At 53.8% G+C, this 14,113-nt stretch overlaps 1 protein-coding gene across 1 annotated transcript; it reads left to right on the top strand.

Moving 5' to 3' along the window:
• The first annotated feature begins 1,138 nt into the window (after nt 1-1,138).
• On the top strand, nt 1,139-2,687 carry GADD45G (growth arrest and DNA damage inducible gamma). The gene is made up of 4 exons (XM_060101277.1): nt 1,139-1,285; nt 1,547-1,648; nt 1,777-1,990; nt 2,077-2,687. Exons 1-4 carry the CDS (start codon nt 1,233-1,235, stop codon nt 2,185-2,187), a joined length of 480 nt encoding a protein of 159 aa, XP_059957260.1. The 5' UTR covers nt 1,139-1,232; the 3' UTR covers nt 2,188-2,687.
• Nucleotides 2,688-14,113: the final 11,426 nt, after the last annotated feature.

Here is a 14,113-nt window from a genome sequence, read left to right as displayed (position 1 = left end):
TGAAAGTGTGGAGGAGGGAGATGGTCAGGGTGTTTCCGGCCGGCCTGTAGATGGCGCCCCGCGAAAGGGATTCCGAGCCGCGTTCCCCAAGCCCTTGTGGCCTGGAGCTTGGAGGTCCGGGCGGAGCGCACCCGGCTGTGAAGACGGTGCAGCAGCCAGGTGTTCCTTCCAACTCCCACGGCTGCTCCGCACTTGTGCTAGAACTGGGTGGGCGGAATTACATGCAAACGTTCAGCAGGGCCCGTGTAGGGGGCGCGTATCGAGGGGCACAGGAGCGGCACGCGGCCGCGACCCCCACGCGCCGAGCAGCCTGGCGACCTCCACGCGCGGCGGGCCCTTCCTACCCCACCCAGAGGCAGGTGGACAGTGTCGCTATGAAGAGAAAGCCTCGATTGTCCCTCCTACAAACCGCCACACGCCAGATCTCCGCTATTATGCACCCTCCATAGAAATGCAAACGAGCCGCGTGCGCCGGCCGCAATCTGCTCGCGCGCCCGGGCGCCCCGCAGCGCTCTGCAGCGGGCGGGGAGGTTGGCTAGGACCTTTCAGCTCGCCCGGGTAGGGGCCTTGTTTGTGCTAGGAGAACCTCGCGCTCTGGGCCGTAGTGTCAGCTGGAGGGTGCTGCACTCAGGCCTTTTGCAAGCTTAAAGCCAGCGCTGCGTGTTTTTGCTTTAGGTTCCGGTTTAAAAGCAATGGTCTCATAGACTCCAAATTTAAAGTAAAGAAAACATAGAAAGGTAGCAACAAAAATAAATGCAAAAAAAATAAAATCATTAGATTCCCCAAAGGTGCGTTTCACAAATTGCAGCGTACTATTAGTCGGCAAGGTTTTTTTTTTCTTTTCTTTTTTAAAAAACTTTTTCCTTTTAAGGACTTAAGAAAAACAAAAAAGCGAGATGAAATCTGCAGGCTCCAGTCTGCCTGGTAACACTCCGACAAAAGCGGCAGATTTGAGGCATTGTCATCCCCCGCAGCCCTCCCCACGTGGCCTTCTGGCACGAGCCTCCGGCCGCCGCCTCATTTGCATCAGAAAGCGGGCGCGGGCCAATGGGCGCGCAGGCTCGCGCCAGCTGGCTGTGCCAAGGGCCCAGCCTATATAAGGGCGCGCGGCGGCGCCGAGTCTAACTAGCTGGTGGTAGACGCGCCGGTTTGGGCAGTAGACCTTCTTGTCTTCGCTCGCGTCCGCTCCGCCCTCTCCTCTTGTGGATAATTTGCTGCTCGCCAATCGCAACATGACTCTGGAAGAAGTTCGCGGCCAGGACACGGTTCCCGAAAGCACGGCCAGGTAGCTCGGCGCCGAGCGTCGGACGTCTTTGGGCTCGGGGATCCTGATCCTGCCCTGGCCGCGGCTGGCTGGGCGTCAGTCTTCGGGCCCGCTGGGGTGGGAACCCGCTGGGTGGGAGCCGGGCGCGAGTGTGCCGGCTGGGCCGGGGGTACGGCACTGAACTGGCGCGCCGGACTGGGGCGCTGGGGGTGCGTCCCCGGGCCTGAGGATCCCGGCGCACCCTCCTGCTAGTCCCTGCTCACGGCGCTGGCTCGTCCGCAGGATGCAGGGCGCCGGGAAAGCGCTGCACGAGCTGCTGCTGTCTGCGCAACGCCAGGGTTGCCTCACCGCCGGCGTCTACGAGTCCGCCAAAGTTCTGAACGTGTGAGTATAGACGCGGGCCGGGCAAGGCGAGCGGGGCGGGAGGAGCGGCAGGGAGACCGGGGAGATGGCGGCGAGGGACACCTCGGGCTCCCCGAGCCGACCTCACCACCTCCTCCTCGCCCGCGCAGGGATCCCGACAACGTGACCTTCTGCGTGCTGGCCGCCGACGAGGAGGACGAGGGCGACATCGCGCTGCAGATCCACTTCACTTTGATCCAGGCGTTCTGCTGTGAGAACGACATAGACATCGTGCGCGTGGGCGACGTGCAGAGACTGGCAGCGATCGTGGGTACCGGCGACGAGGCGGGTGCGCCGGGGGACCTGCACTGCATCCTCATTTCGGTGAGTGTCGCCTCCGTCCCGATGTCGTCCCCGCCCCCGTCATCGGCCAGTGGCCGGCCCGGCTGACCTCTGCGCTCTCCCCGCAGAACCCCAACGAGGACGCATGGAAGGACCCCTCCTTGGAGAAACTCAGCCTGTTCTGCGAGGAGAGTCGCAGCGTCAACGACTGGGTGCCCAGTATCACCCTCCCCGAGTGACAGCCCCGCGGGTATCCTTGGTCTGATCGACGTGGTGACGCCCCGGGGCGCCTAGCGCGGGGCTGGCTCTGTGGATGCGCCCTCCGAGGGCGCCGGAGTGCGGCGTGGAGACTGGCAGGCGGGGGCGCGTGGAGAGCGGCGAGGAGGTGCGGCTCCCTCCCGAGGAGGGACCCGGCGGCGGCAGGGGCAGGCTGGCCCCAGCCCAGGACTCTACAAGTGTGGGGAGCGGCTGCTCGCCCAGGAAGGCCGGAGGCGGGACCTTGGCCGCGCGGCCGAGAAGGACGGACTGGCCGGGCAGGAGTGACTCAGCAGCCTGTACTCCCGGCAGAAAGGAGGAGGAAGGCAAGGCCAGGCGGCCTGGACTTGCACACCAGTTACAGGAGCTCTGACGGATTTAGCAGTATGCACTGCTGTTTCAAAACGGACACGGGTGATGCTTCATTTTCTAAAGGATTATCCTGCTGCAGCTTTGAGTTTTACAATAAACTTACTGAAACAAACTTACTCTCTTTATTGAAGGCAGGGGATCTTTGTCTGCGGGGAGGTGGTTTGCAGGGCCGTTGACTTCTGAAATTCACGGAACTCGATGGCACTTGTTCCATCTTCCTGTTGGGGCCGGATTACACAGGCTCCTGGGGGTGCTGGAAGTGGGGGAGGGGACGCCAGCTGGGTATTAGGGCAGCACTTGAGCCCTGCTCCTATTTCTCTCCCTTTAGGAAAATTTTTAAACTCGCAACACAGGAGCATACTTGGGATAAGACATCAGTGCAGCAGCTGGCCATCCAACCTGATAACAGAGGCCTTTCCCTCCCCTGCCCCTCTCTCTCCTCTGCCCCCTGCTTTCCAACAGCTGCTTATCAGAACAGCTTGCAGGATGCAGGCAGCGCCTTCCTGCACAATGAGCTTTGCCTTCTGCAGGCGCTGCCCTTTGTGGTCCCTGAGGATGGTGGCAGACTGCTCTCAGGAAACTTTTCCTCTTAAAGGAATGGCACTTACAGCAATGTCACCAAGGTATTAATATCGCATATGACATGATGACTGCATTTAAGGGTGAGTCATCATTTTGTCATGGCTGTGATAGAACTTAGACGATCTGAGCAAAAATGGGAAGGCAGCATCTACACAAATAGGTGTGAGCAATTCTGAGTGGGGCCGGCATCTGCTTTCTACTATTTTGAGTGTTCTCTGCCCACATCAGAGTTATGAGGACTGCTGCTATTCACAGCAGCTTTGAAAGACTTATAGGAGAAAATTAATTGAAAGCTTTTTTGGCAAAGACTTTCCTTAAGGAGGATCTAGGGGAGAATGTACTGAGTGAATCAATCTTTTTTATTAGACCAATGTTTTGATTTCACGCTGGTGCCTGACTACACTGCTTTTGGCAGGGGAAATATACACGGGGCTAGATTGCTGTTAGCAAGCTGCCCAGGGGTCCATTGAGCCTTCTAGGCAAAGGAGGGGTAGTGTGCTGTTTTTCTAAGAAGAAAATTCTACTGATTTTTCAGCAGTCCCAGGTAGCTGATTGGGTGCCACTTTTTCAGTTCTCTCCAAATCGTGAAAGAATTAACAGGACAGGACTGTACAAACTTAATTATTTCTACTGTAAGGAGGAAAGCATCTTGTTTCACATTCATCAGCTCTTAAAATGCCCCTTGGCAGAGGCCCAGTGAAATAATTCAGCTGTGTTTGTGCCCAAGTTTCATTCCTATTTCACCTACGACTGCTCAAAACCTTGAGTTTTCCTGGTTGAAGTGGAGCCTTGCAGGGTGGGTCTCTACAGCAGTCTGCATTCTGGCCTAATGACCATTTGCCACAGCATGCTATAGTAAACACAAATGGGGCATAATTACTTTAAAATGTACCCTTCAATGAGTAAATGTAGCAGAGCATTGCATAGAGCAGGCGGCAGACCCTCCTGCTGGCCCACTGAACCTTGTAGAATAGTCACTTGGCAGACCTTAAGAAACTTGGCTTTCTCAGACTAGAATTTACAGTAGGGGCACCCGTTGGAGCCCCAGGGGCTAGGAACATTTACAGGGGGAAAAAAATGCATGCTTGGACATAGTGCCAGCCCCAAAGCTTGTGCTTAATTTTTTTGTGGTAAGTGTGAACAAGCATTTAATGCTATTAAAATGAAATACTCCATAGGATAGGTAATAAAATGCACAGTGCTTATAAACACATTATCGTATTCATACTTCCAACAACTCTAAGTGGCAATGCTTAGATAAACTAATTATCGCATGCACGGTGAGGTGATCCATGCAGACTGTTTAGCACAGTGCCCTGCACCTAGAAAGCACTGGATGAACATTAATGACAGCAATACTGTACTTATGATGAAGGAGTTTGCTAAAGATCATAGAAATCAAGTGGACTGGTGGATCTGGACCAGGCTGTCTGGTTCCAGGGCCCAACACTACTTGCTGTGTCACACATCTGGGAAGGAAGACTTACTTTCATAACTTTATACGTTTATAAAAGTTTTATGTATTCATTGCAGAAAACTTGTAAAACACAAAAAAAGGAAAGAAAGAAGTGCTGTAATGGGCCGTCTCCACATTTTGGTGTATTGCCTTCTCGCCTTTTCTACATCTCTGAGGGGTACATACCATGCAATATACAAAACCACAGGCAACATTTTTTAAGAAGCTCATCTTCCCCTGCATTTGGTTGTCTCCTGCTTCTTCTCCTTGACATTCTGTTGCATGCCCTCATGTCACTCAGTGACCTTGGAGGCCAGGCTTCAGCGCTGCAGCAGGCTCCAGCACAGGGGTGTCAACGTACATTGGTTAGGGAATCCTATTTACCCCACAGGCCTCACCAAGCAAGACAGATGCCAGCTGTTTGTAGGCCCGAAGCAAGGCTGTGCCCACCCCAGGGCAATGAGTGTCAATCACGCTCATCTTTCAGTTCAGATAAAATTGTTTGCATCTGATCATGGCTATAAAAAATTGCACTGGCAGAAATGCTGTTGTAAAGATGAAACGAATACAGAAATGAAAGAGGGAGCAGCTCTGGGGGTCAGGCAACCCTCGTACACACAAGGAGTTGGGGCTTCCATTCTCTCTTTGGTAAGACAAGAGGACAACATGATTGCCAAGATTTGTTTTAATTTTAAAGGCTGTCATTCTAGGTATTATACATTTAATGAAAACATTATCCTCAGTGGCACAATGGGTATTGCTCTCGGGCTCACAGGGAGCCATTTGAAAAACAGTGATAGAGTTTCTTGGAAGCAAAGCAAGGATGTCAGCAAACAAGGCAAGGCTGTGAGGTCAGTTCAGGGAGCAGATATTTATTTTCGCTTCTTTTCAGAGTTCTTGAGCTTTTCTGTTGGTTTTTCCAAGCTATCAGCCCGTGCACTCCTCATGGGGTGTGTCCCCCCAGAGGTCAAAAAGAAACTGTTCTTCCCCAGCCACTGAGAAGACACTTGACAGCCTAACTGGGGCAGTGAGGTGTGATCCTGTGTGGAGAGACCAGCTGGGGACGGGGGTATGCCTGGACCTATGAGGAGCCTTCGATTTCTGTTGTAGGGCAAAGTTATACTTGGTCTATGGAAGCAGCCTTGTTTTTAAGTCTAGCTCAAACTTCTCTTCTTTATCTTCCAGGAGATATTTCTCTTCTCTTGGCAAATAAGGTGTGCACATGAAGAGCTCCTGATTTATGTTCTCTCTTCCAGGCAGCGAGGAGGGTGTGGCCAGCAGTCATCTGTGAGGGGTGAGGGCTGCTTGCAAGAGCCTGGATTCCAGTAGGTGGATTTCCTGCTGGAAACTGCTGGAAACACCCCCAGGGCTGCATGATTCCAGCCCAACAGGCAGCAAAGACCTTTAGAGCCTCTGTGAGCTGGGCCTGGAAGGGGCTGCTGCTTCTCCACCTCACGGTGGGGAGGTGGGCACGGCCCTTGGCTACTGGGTTTGGGGGTGGGAGATGGGCTGCTCATTCATTCATTCCCTCATTCATTTGTTCATTGGTTCCTTCATTCATTCAGTTGGCAATTACTGTTTGGAGCACAGTTCTAGGTGTGGACTCCTGACGGGTTCCTGTGGGCCTGAGTGGCTTGTTGCAGGTGAGTGTTTGGGTAGTGGAGGGGGGCGTCCAGCTGTGTCCCACACCCATTGGATCCTTGTTTTCAAGGCTGGCCAAGGGCTGTCTGGCACCTTGGGGCTGCTTCCAGGGTGGCTGGGAGTATGTGATCAGAACGTGGGGTCTACCTGCCCGTGACGTTTGGAACCTGGCCTAATTGTCTGGTAATGTAATATTTGGGTCAAAGCCAAGTTCTCTTTCTTATTGCTGCTGTGGCTTCCTGTTGCACAGAATAGATACATTTGTCTCTCTCCAGCTTCTGGATGTGGGGACTGCAGGTCAGTGAAATACAGGAAAGCATGTTTCTTGTGGTCTGAAAACCTCAGTGGAGACGGTAAAATCAGTCATAGGAACATTGTTCAAAAGACGTAGAAGCTTTTTTCCCTCCAAGTGGGCTCTAATCCTATAACCGCTGAGCATTTCTGTATCTCATACCAAGTGACTGATGTGGTTTTACTTTATCACCTCAAGGGGAGGTGGGATTTGCTGCCAGTTTTCATGATTCTTTTTCTTCAGTGTTTGGGGTTTGCTTTGGGTTGAAGTTTGCAAGCTCTTTGGTTATGCAGCTTGGTGGTTGAAGTGATTCAGCTTTTTTTGTGGTCTCTGCAGTTATCCCCCAACTTTGTGATGGTGGCCTAGGTGACATTCACTTACATCATGTCTTCCCTGAGTCGGAATCATTCTGGAGGATGATTTCAAATTTGTTGGATTTTTATTATGATACAGTACAGGTGAATAGAATTGTAAGCAGCAACATGAATAGAGCAATAAATAGCAAAATGGAAAGAAAAGAAACAGACTGGAGAAGGCATCCTCTTTCTCAGCAAGATCAAAGTTCTGTAGAGTGATTCACAGCAGCAAAGTGATTCCTGGAACTCTTTGCATGGAGAGGAATTCGATGCTAAAATTCCAGGAAGGAGGACACTGATGGTGGATTAGGCACAGCTATCAGGAGACCCATTAAAAACCATTGTGCATTCATTTTCTGTCCTTGGCTTTCTGCAAATCACTCAAGTTCTGATTCTGTGGGCCCAAAACAATGATGAGATAAAGCCCATGGATGGGGTGGTTGGCCCATAGTCATCAGATGCTCAGCTTGGCTAGCTGGGGGTTTGGGATCCTACTGGGCAGCCTCAGAGCCCATGTTCCCAGTCCCCGTGCAGTCAGGGCCAGGACTACCAGCCACTCTCTCTCCATGTGGCCTCCAGGCCCCTGGGCCCCCAGGTTCTCCAAAAGCACAGAGAACACTGTGGAGAAACCACTACCCACCCAGGTGCAGCTGAGGGAGCCAGAGGGAAATGTGGGCGGGGGGTGAAGCCCTGTGCCTTTGCTGGGCCACCTGGCCTTGGCCACCAGGGACTCCTCTGCCCAAGCAGAAGCCCCTGTCCTGCACCAATCCTGATTATGCTGTTGGAGAAGAAGCTGTCCACCCAATTCCGGCAGCCTATTCCAGGACAAGGGGACTACTGCACCTCTCCGCCCCCATGACGGCCTGGCAGATGGGCCGAGGCCTGGGCTAGACCTTGTTCGCTCCCTCTCTGGTCACCAGCCACCAGCAGTGCCCCTGTAGTTGGACCTGCTCTTCCTGCTGCAGAAACATCTCTTTATCTCCCTACCTGGGCCTCCCTCCCCACCTGTCCCTCCCTCCCCAGCTTTTCCTCCCTCCCCACCTGTCCCTCTCCTCCATACCTGTCTCTCTCCTCCACACCTTTGGTGCAGGGTCTCCTCTTCTCAGATCTAGACTCTCCAGCCCCTCTGTGCCAGCCTTGAGCTGCCTGTCTGCCCCCCTGTTGTCATCTCCATCTCCCACATTGCTGGTAGTCAATTACCTTCTCACGACACCGGTGTCATCGTGTTACCCCCTTTCCCTGGAGACTATTGGGACCAACAGATTCCTGTTGCTTCCCTGCCCTGCCCTGCCCCAAACATCAGGCGCATCTCCTCCCACTTCTACACGGGCCTCCTCCTCTACCCTCTCAAGTCTCCTCTTACATATTATGGAGATCTGTTTACAAGCCTGAGTGTTCCTCCCAGAGAGGGACAGGGTTTCACCTGAAATACCTTGACTCCATCATGGTACTTGGGACAGGCTCACTCTACTGTCCCACTGGGTGGAAGGAAGCTGTGTTCTTTGGAGGATGTCTGCACATCATCCTTACATCCTGCCATCCACAACTGCACTTTGAATGCTTAGTGAGAGAGGGAGAAGTAGAATCATGTAAGCAGGAACGTTGGTTTGGTGTCCGTCGTAGGAGCTGGGGTGGGATTTGATCTTTCATCATCACCGTCATCATTTCATCACCATGGTCACCATCATCACTGAGCACATTGGCCGATGCCCATCTGGTAATGGAATATAGATCCTAGACGATCTGAAGATGTTAAACTTTACAAGAAGCAACACCAATTAAAAAAAAATCAATAGGAAGACAAACAGTGAGAAGCACTCACTTCAAGAAGGATGCAAGAGGAAGAGCAGGGAGCAGGCAGTGAAACTGTGAACATGGGCTACACAGTGGGAGGGTCTTGGCTCTCTTCTTCAGAAAGCAGGAAACCGCAGCGCATCCTGCACAGAAGCAGGATGGGGCCTCGTGGGGATGGGAACAGCAGTCAGCCACCGAGGACTGACCTGGGTGTGGGGTGTTCCTGGAGGGGCAGGATAGCTTCTGAAGGTTCCAGTGTGTCTGATACTCCTAGGGCCTGGGGAGCCCTGGCAGCAGCAAGTGTTGAAGTGAAGGTGGGGCCAGGGGTCCCTCAGCAGCTTGAGGACTTTGGCAATTGTCTCAGTTTCCCTGCAGAACAAACCATCCCCAAACCGTCTCTCATGATTGGTTGGCTTGGGCTCTGCAGTCCTTTGGCTTCACCAGGAGCTGCCTGGGATGGTACCCGGAGGGCCTGGTGGAAGACTGGACTCGGCCAAAGTGCCAGGATGTCTGAGCGGCTCTCCCTCCCCATGCGGCCTCCCCCTGAGCATCCTACATAGGCGTGGTGCCATCCCTGCTGGATTCTGTTGGTTCACTGGAGCCACGGGCCTGCATTAAATACGGGAGTGTGATTCCTGGGATGGTGGTCCCGGGTTGCCCTCTTGGAGAGTAGCTTGGACTCTTGTTTCTGAGTCAGGTTTGAGCGAGTGAGTCCCTCGGAGGTGTATTGAAATGATATAACCCACTCTGAGGGAAGAACAACATCAAAGTACAAAATGTAGTCGTCCGTAAAATTTTAGTTGGTGTGCGCTGCTGCTCTTTGCTAAGAAAAGTCTTCTTTAAGGGATGTTTACAAACACTAAACATTGCTTAGATAAATTCCACAGAAGACACATCCCCTCCTGAGCTCAGTGCATGGTTATTCAGCAAGTGGGCATGAGGGTGTGTTGTGGTCCACATGGACAATTTACTGGTACCCGAGGGTGCCAGGCTTTGTGCCCTCCAGCCTTGCAGATGTGGTATCAGCCCCACCCCACCTCCCTATAGCCTTCCCAGCCACACCCTGCCACCTCCCCCTGCCCAAAGCAAAGCCCCGGGACTTGACTTCCCTGCACCTCCACCCTGACCCAGCTCCCCTCAGATGTTCCCCCATGGAGAGTATGGCTTCACATTTCTGAAAGAGGGATCCTTTATCTGAAACATCTGGGTGGTCTGAGCATCTGTTAGACAGTGAATGGGTTCAGAGATGGGGAAGCCAGCAGATTGTGCAAAGAAGAGCCACTCAGCCGGGGTCGAGAGACCCTCACACACAGGCAGTCAGCCAGGGCTGGAGGTGCACCTCCGGGTGCAGTGAGGAGGGGGTTTCAGTTCTAATCCAGACCTCTGTTAACTCACTCTTCTTCCCTTTTTGGTGGGAAAAAATAAGGTAATTTCATACAGTGATTTAGGTTTGAGGACTAAAACTGTCAACTAGTACAATAAGCTAAAATCTGGAATCTAGTCGAGGTGCAGTTGTGCTCAGCACTCTCCAGCACAGGCTCCCTGGGTCCCCTCTGTTCGGTGCCTGGAGGAGGGCATTGCCCAGGCTCTGCCCCAGGGCTTCTCCTTGGACTTGGCCAACCGGAGGGTCGGGGAGAGAGGTCGGTGTTTCTTCCCTCTCCCTCCTGCTTTGGGGCCCTGTCCCTGGCAGTGCTGCACCCCCTGCATCGCACCTATGCCAGAAGCCCCTCCCCATGTGCTCTCGGCTGACCACCTCCCCTGAGAACACCTGGCCTTGAGCCCAGCATACCTGACCCTCCTCTCCCCTGTCATTGGCCAAAGCAAGGTCTTCAACGGTGCCTAAATCAGAGAGCAGCGCGCCCGACACGTGCCTTAGTGGAAGGGCCCACGCTGAGGCCTGACTATCGGTGGCATCCACTCGGACCCCCTTTGCCAGCAGGTGCACCAGCCACTCTTGCTCTGCAGAATCGCCCTTGGCCACAGGGAGCCTTCAGCCACAGCAGGCTGCCTCTCCGCAGACTCAGCCGAAGACCTCAGACAAAGGAGGTGCGAAAGGCCACTCCGTGGCATGCATGTGGGACTCCCAGGGTGCTCTCGGGAGGGAGTCAGGCCCCCCAATGCTCTCTTGCCTCCTCAGGACCCCTCTCCCAAAAGCATCCCGTCGGTCACTTGAACTGAGACCCTGTGTCAGCCTCTAGGGTCTGGGGAGGAATGCCCCCGCTTACTGGCTGGGTGAAGGTATTCCATCTGAAAGGCAGGACCCACCTCATCAGGTGGTGTGAGGATGCAGCGGGGCAAAGGCCTGCAAAGCGCCTGGAAGCAAGCCTGCAGGACGAGGCCTGCGGAGGACATGGCGAGAGCCACCTCAGTTCGTTTGGTGGTTTGAAGGGCTAGGCAGTTCCCCCATTTTTACAAAGCAACAGAACTGGAGACATTGTGCAGCCCCCCTATGCACTTCTCTCTGCTGACGGGAGGACAGTTGGGCACTAAATGACCAGCTCAAAAAGTCGCTCAGGCCACCTGCAGGCGTGGCTCCAGGTCCTGCTGTCCACTGTGGCACGGGCCTCTTTGCTCAGGTGCGGCGAGGGACAGGCCATGGCCAGTGAGGCAGAGGGGGCAGGGAATCTTCCAGGGCTACCTCTGTGGGCTGGGGAGAAATGTGCATGAGAGGAAGGCCAGGGACCCCGAGCCGGGTCCCAGGGGCCACTCTTGCCGGCTTCCACCAGATTCTGTCCGGTGGCTCTTCTTGGCCCTGGGGAGGGCAGCCCGCAAGCGTGTGCCCATCTCCTGGGGTTTTGTACAGCGCCTGGGGCCCTGGAGACTTCTCCTTCCCATCAAGTCCCGGGCAGTGCTGCAGCTGCAGGTCCCTGGATCATGCTGTGGGCTCTGAGGGCACAGAGGCTCCCCCACTGCATCCCTTAGGGTCAGGGGCGAGGCTAATCCTAAATTTACCCTGAATGGGAGTTTCTGCTTTCATTTAACACACAATGGCCCACAGCGCGCTAGTTCTGGCTAACCCCTGGCAGGAAAGGGGTCTGCCCCACCCTGTGAGTTGGACCCTGTAGAGGTAGCCATGGAGAAAAAGGAGAGGTGCCAGGCCCCTGCCCCTATTAGGCATGAGGCCAGGCTCTGTGTTAGGATCCTGGAGAATAGGGGAGTTGGGGACCTGCATTTGAATTCCTGACCATGGACCACTTTCCAGCTGTGACCTCAGGACTCTCAGTACCTCTCTGAGTGTTGATGTCCATATTTTCAAGAACTCTGACCTCGCACAGTACCTGTGGGCTCAGAGGTGCCCAATGCACCTATTGACTCCGGACCTGAGGTCTCGTTGGGTTGTTGGCAGTCCCTGCCTCAGTCACTCAGTGCCTCTAGGAGAAAGCTAGAGGCCTCTTTCCTCTTAAACAAAGCATTGAAGTCCATGAGCTCTTCAAGTCTCACAGCTATAAGATTCCAACTTTCTATGGCCCCACAAAAATCTGTTCTATTAGCAGCTTCCTCCAACACACCCACACACTCACTCATACACACACACACACACACACACACACATGTACATTTCCATAGTCCTCTGTTGTGAGGCCCAATCTCTCAACCTTGCTGGACCTGCAGCTATGAAATGAAGTCAGCAGGGTTTGCTTTACCAACTTCAGACAGCCAAGGATGCGTGAATAAAAAGGAAACTCCCTTTCAGAGGGTGAAGGTGCCCTGAGAAAGACAAGAACCCCAGCCTGGCAGTTTGTTTTTAAAATTGTGAGCACTGGAAAACAACAGACGGTGCTTCTCTGGATTTTATTTCACTCTCCCAGGCTGCACCTTCTGAGATGTACTCTCTCACCCTTGTCTTCCTCTGACTGTCACCGAGCCGCGAGCTGCACCAAATCTCAGTGCTCGCGGCCCTTTTTCCTTGCTTTTGCTCCTATCTGTGGAGGCTGACATCTGTCTCATAAAAATGCAGGGAGGCAACCCTATTTCAGAGCTGAAGGATGCAAAAGGTCTCTGCCTTTCCCACAGGGTAACTATTCATCCCATCTCTTTCCTACAAGCATTCTCTGTCCACAGCACTTGCCTTATTATTGTTTTTCTCAGGGCTGCAAATTACTTCAAATAAACAAGCTAGTACGTAAAAAGTAATGGCTGGAACGCTTGGTTTCCACTAAATGATTATACTATGGGAACATTGCGACTTCTGGAATACCGGAGTAAGGTGATAGATAGACAGCCGTTGCACAGAATGTTCTGTTCTGAGCTGCAAGTTGGTGGCTTTCGTTCTCGTGCTTGGTCTTGCACACGGTAGCAATCAGTGAGGAGAACTTGAGCTCTCAGGCTTCTCTGGGAGCCTGTCTGCTTTGCCCGGGGCCAGGTTCTGGCACAGAGAGTGGATTCCAGAGCCGGCCCTGCCTGCACTTCTTGTGCGGCTTGTGTGCCTGGCTGACAAGCTCACCTCAGCAAGATGGAAGCTGCCGTTAGCATATCTTCAGGGAGCACAGGCTCCCCAGATAAAGCTGTCTGGTGGGCGGGGCAGGAAGAAAAGTCTCGGGCTGGGGTCTGCTCCAGGTCAAACCCGCGGGAAGGCAGATCCCTAGCAAGTGAAACTGCCCCTGCCCAGGGCTGGCCCCACTAACCGATCCTGGTCCCCAGCCTCTCCCTGTCTCCTCTTCCGTCCACTGAGCCCACTCAGACATCTCTCGTGGGGTCACTGCTGAGGCCGACTGAGTAAAGACGTGGAGGTGCCCCGTGTGACCCCGTCCATGGTGGACGCCCTGTAAAGGTTGGATCCCTCTCTCCCACCTGGAACGTGAGCAATGCTGATTTTCTACCGCACGTTGAACGTGAGACTGCAGCTTCACCCAGGGACTCCCCACCCCACAGCCTGACCCTGGGGTAATTATGTCTGCGTGGCCATCAGGCTGACCCCTGGAGGCAGCCTCGCCATGGTCCACCTTTCCCATGAACACATCCTGACCACCCCAGGGCTCACTTCTCAGGGAACGCATGGGGGCTCTGGGAAGCTGTTCAGTAGGATTGTCTGTATCTCGTCATTCACCATCAGGGAAATGTGTATTTCTCAACACGACCACCGTGGCAAGTTTTGTGGAAGGTGGGTCTACTGGAGTTGCTGGGGACGACGGCAAATGAACTCAGGAGACAGAGAGGCCACCAGGAGAGACACTTACTCTGGAGGGTGAGGAAGCTGGGCCACGGGCAGCCCAGCTGAACGTGAAAGGGATTAAAGTACTTGTGGTACATGGTGAGGTGGCATTTCTGTTTTATTGGAAGACGTAAGGAGAGAGGGTTTCCCGGTAGCCTTGGTGTGTCTCACCATCTTTCTGGCAGAGAGTGAAGGCCACCAGACACGGGGACGGAATGGCTCTGCAGTTCCCAGCGGCCTTGCAGAGCTACTGTGTCATAAGCCA

This window comes from Mesoplodon densirostris, chromosome 6 (genome assembly GCF_025265405.1).
Source record: "Mesoplodon densirostris isolate mMesDen1 chromosome 6, mMesDen1 primary haplotype, whole genome shotgun sequence".
Classification (NCBI taxonomy): domain Eukaryota; kingdom Metazoa; phylum Chordata; class Mammalia; order Artiodactyla; family Ziphiidae; genus Mesoplodon; species Mesoplodon densirostris.
This window is presented reverse-complemented; position numbering and strand designations above follow the sequence as displayed.

Excerpts from the sequence above, each read along its gene's own strand:
- GADD45G (XM_060101277.1), top strand. The coding sequence starts at position 1,233 with ATGACTCTGGAAGAAGTTCGCGGCCAGGACACGGTTCCCGAAAGCACG. Across the intron at positions 1,649-1,776 it reads TCCGCCAAAGTTCTGAACGT|GGATCCCGACAACGTGACCT; the intron begins GTGAGTATAGAC and ends TCGCCCGCGCAG. Across the intron at positions 1,991-2,076 it reads TGCACTGCATCCTCATTTCG|AACCCCAACGAGGACGCATG; the intron begins GTGAGTGTCGCC and ends CTCTCCCCGCAG.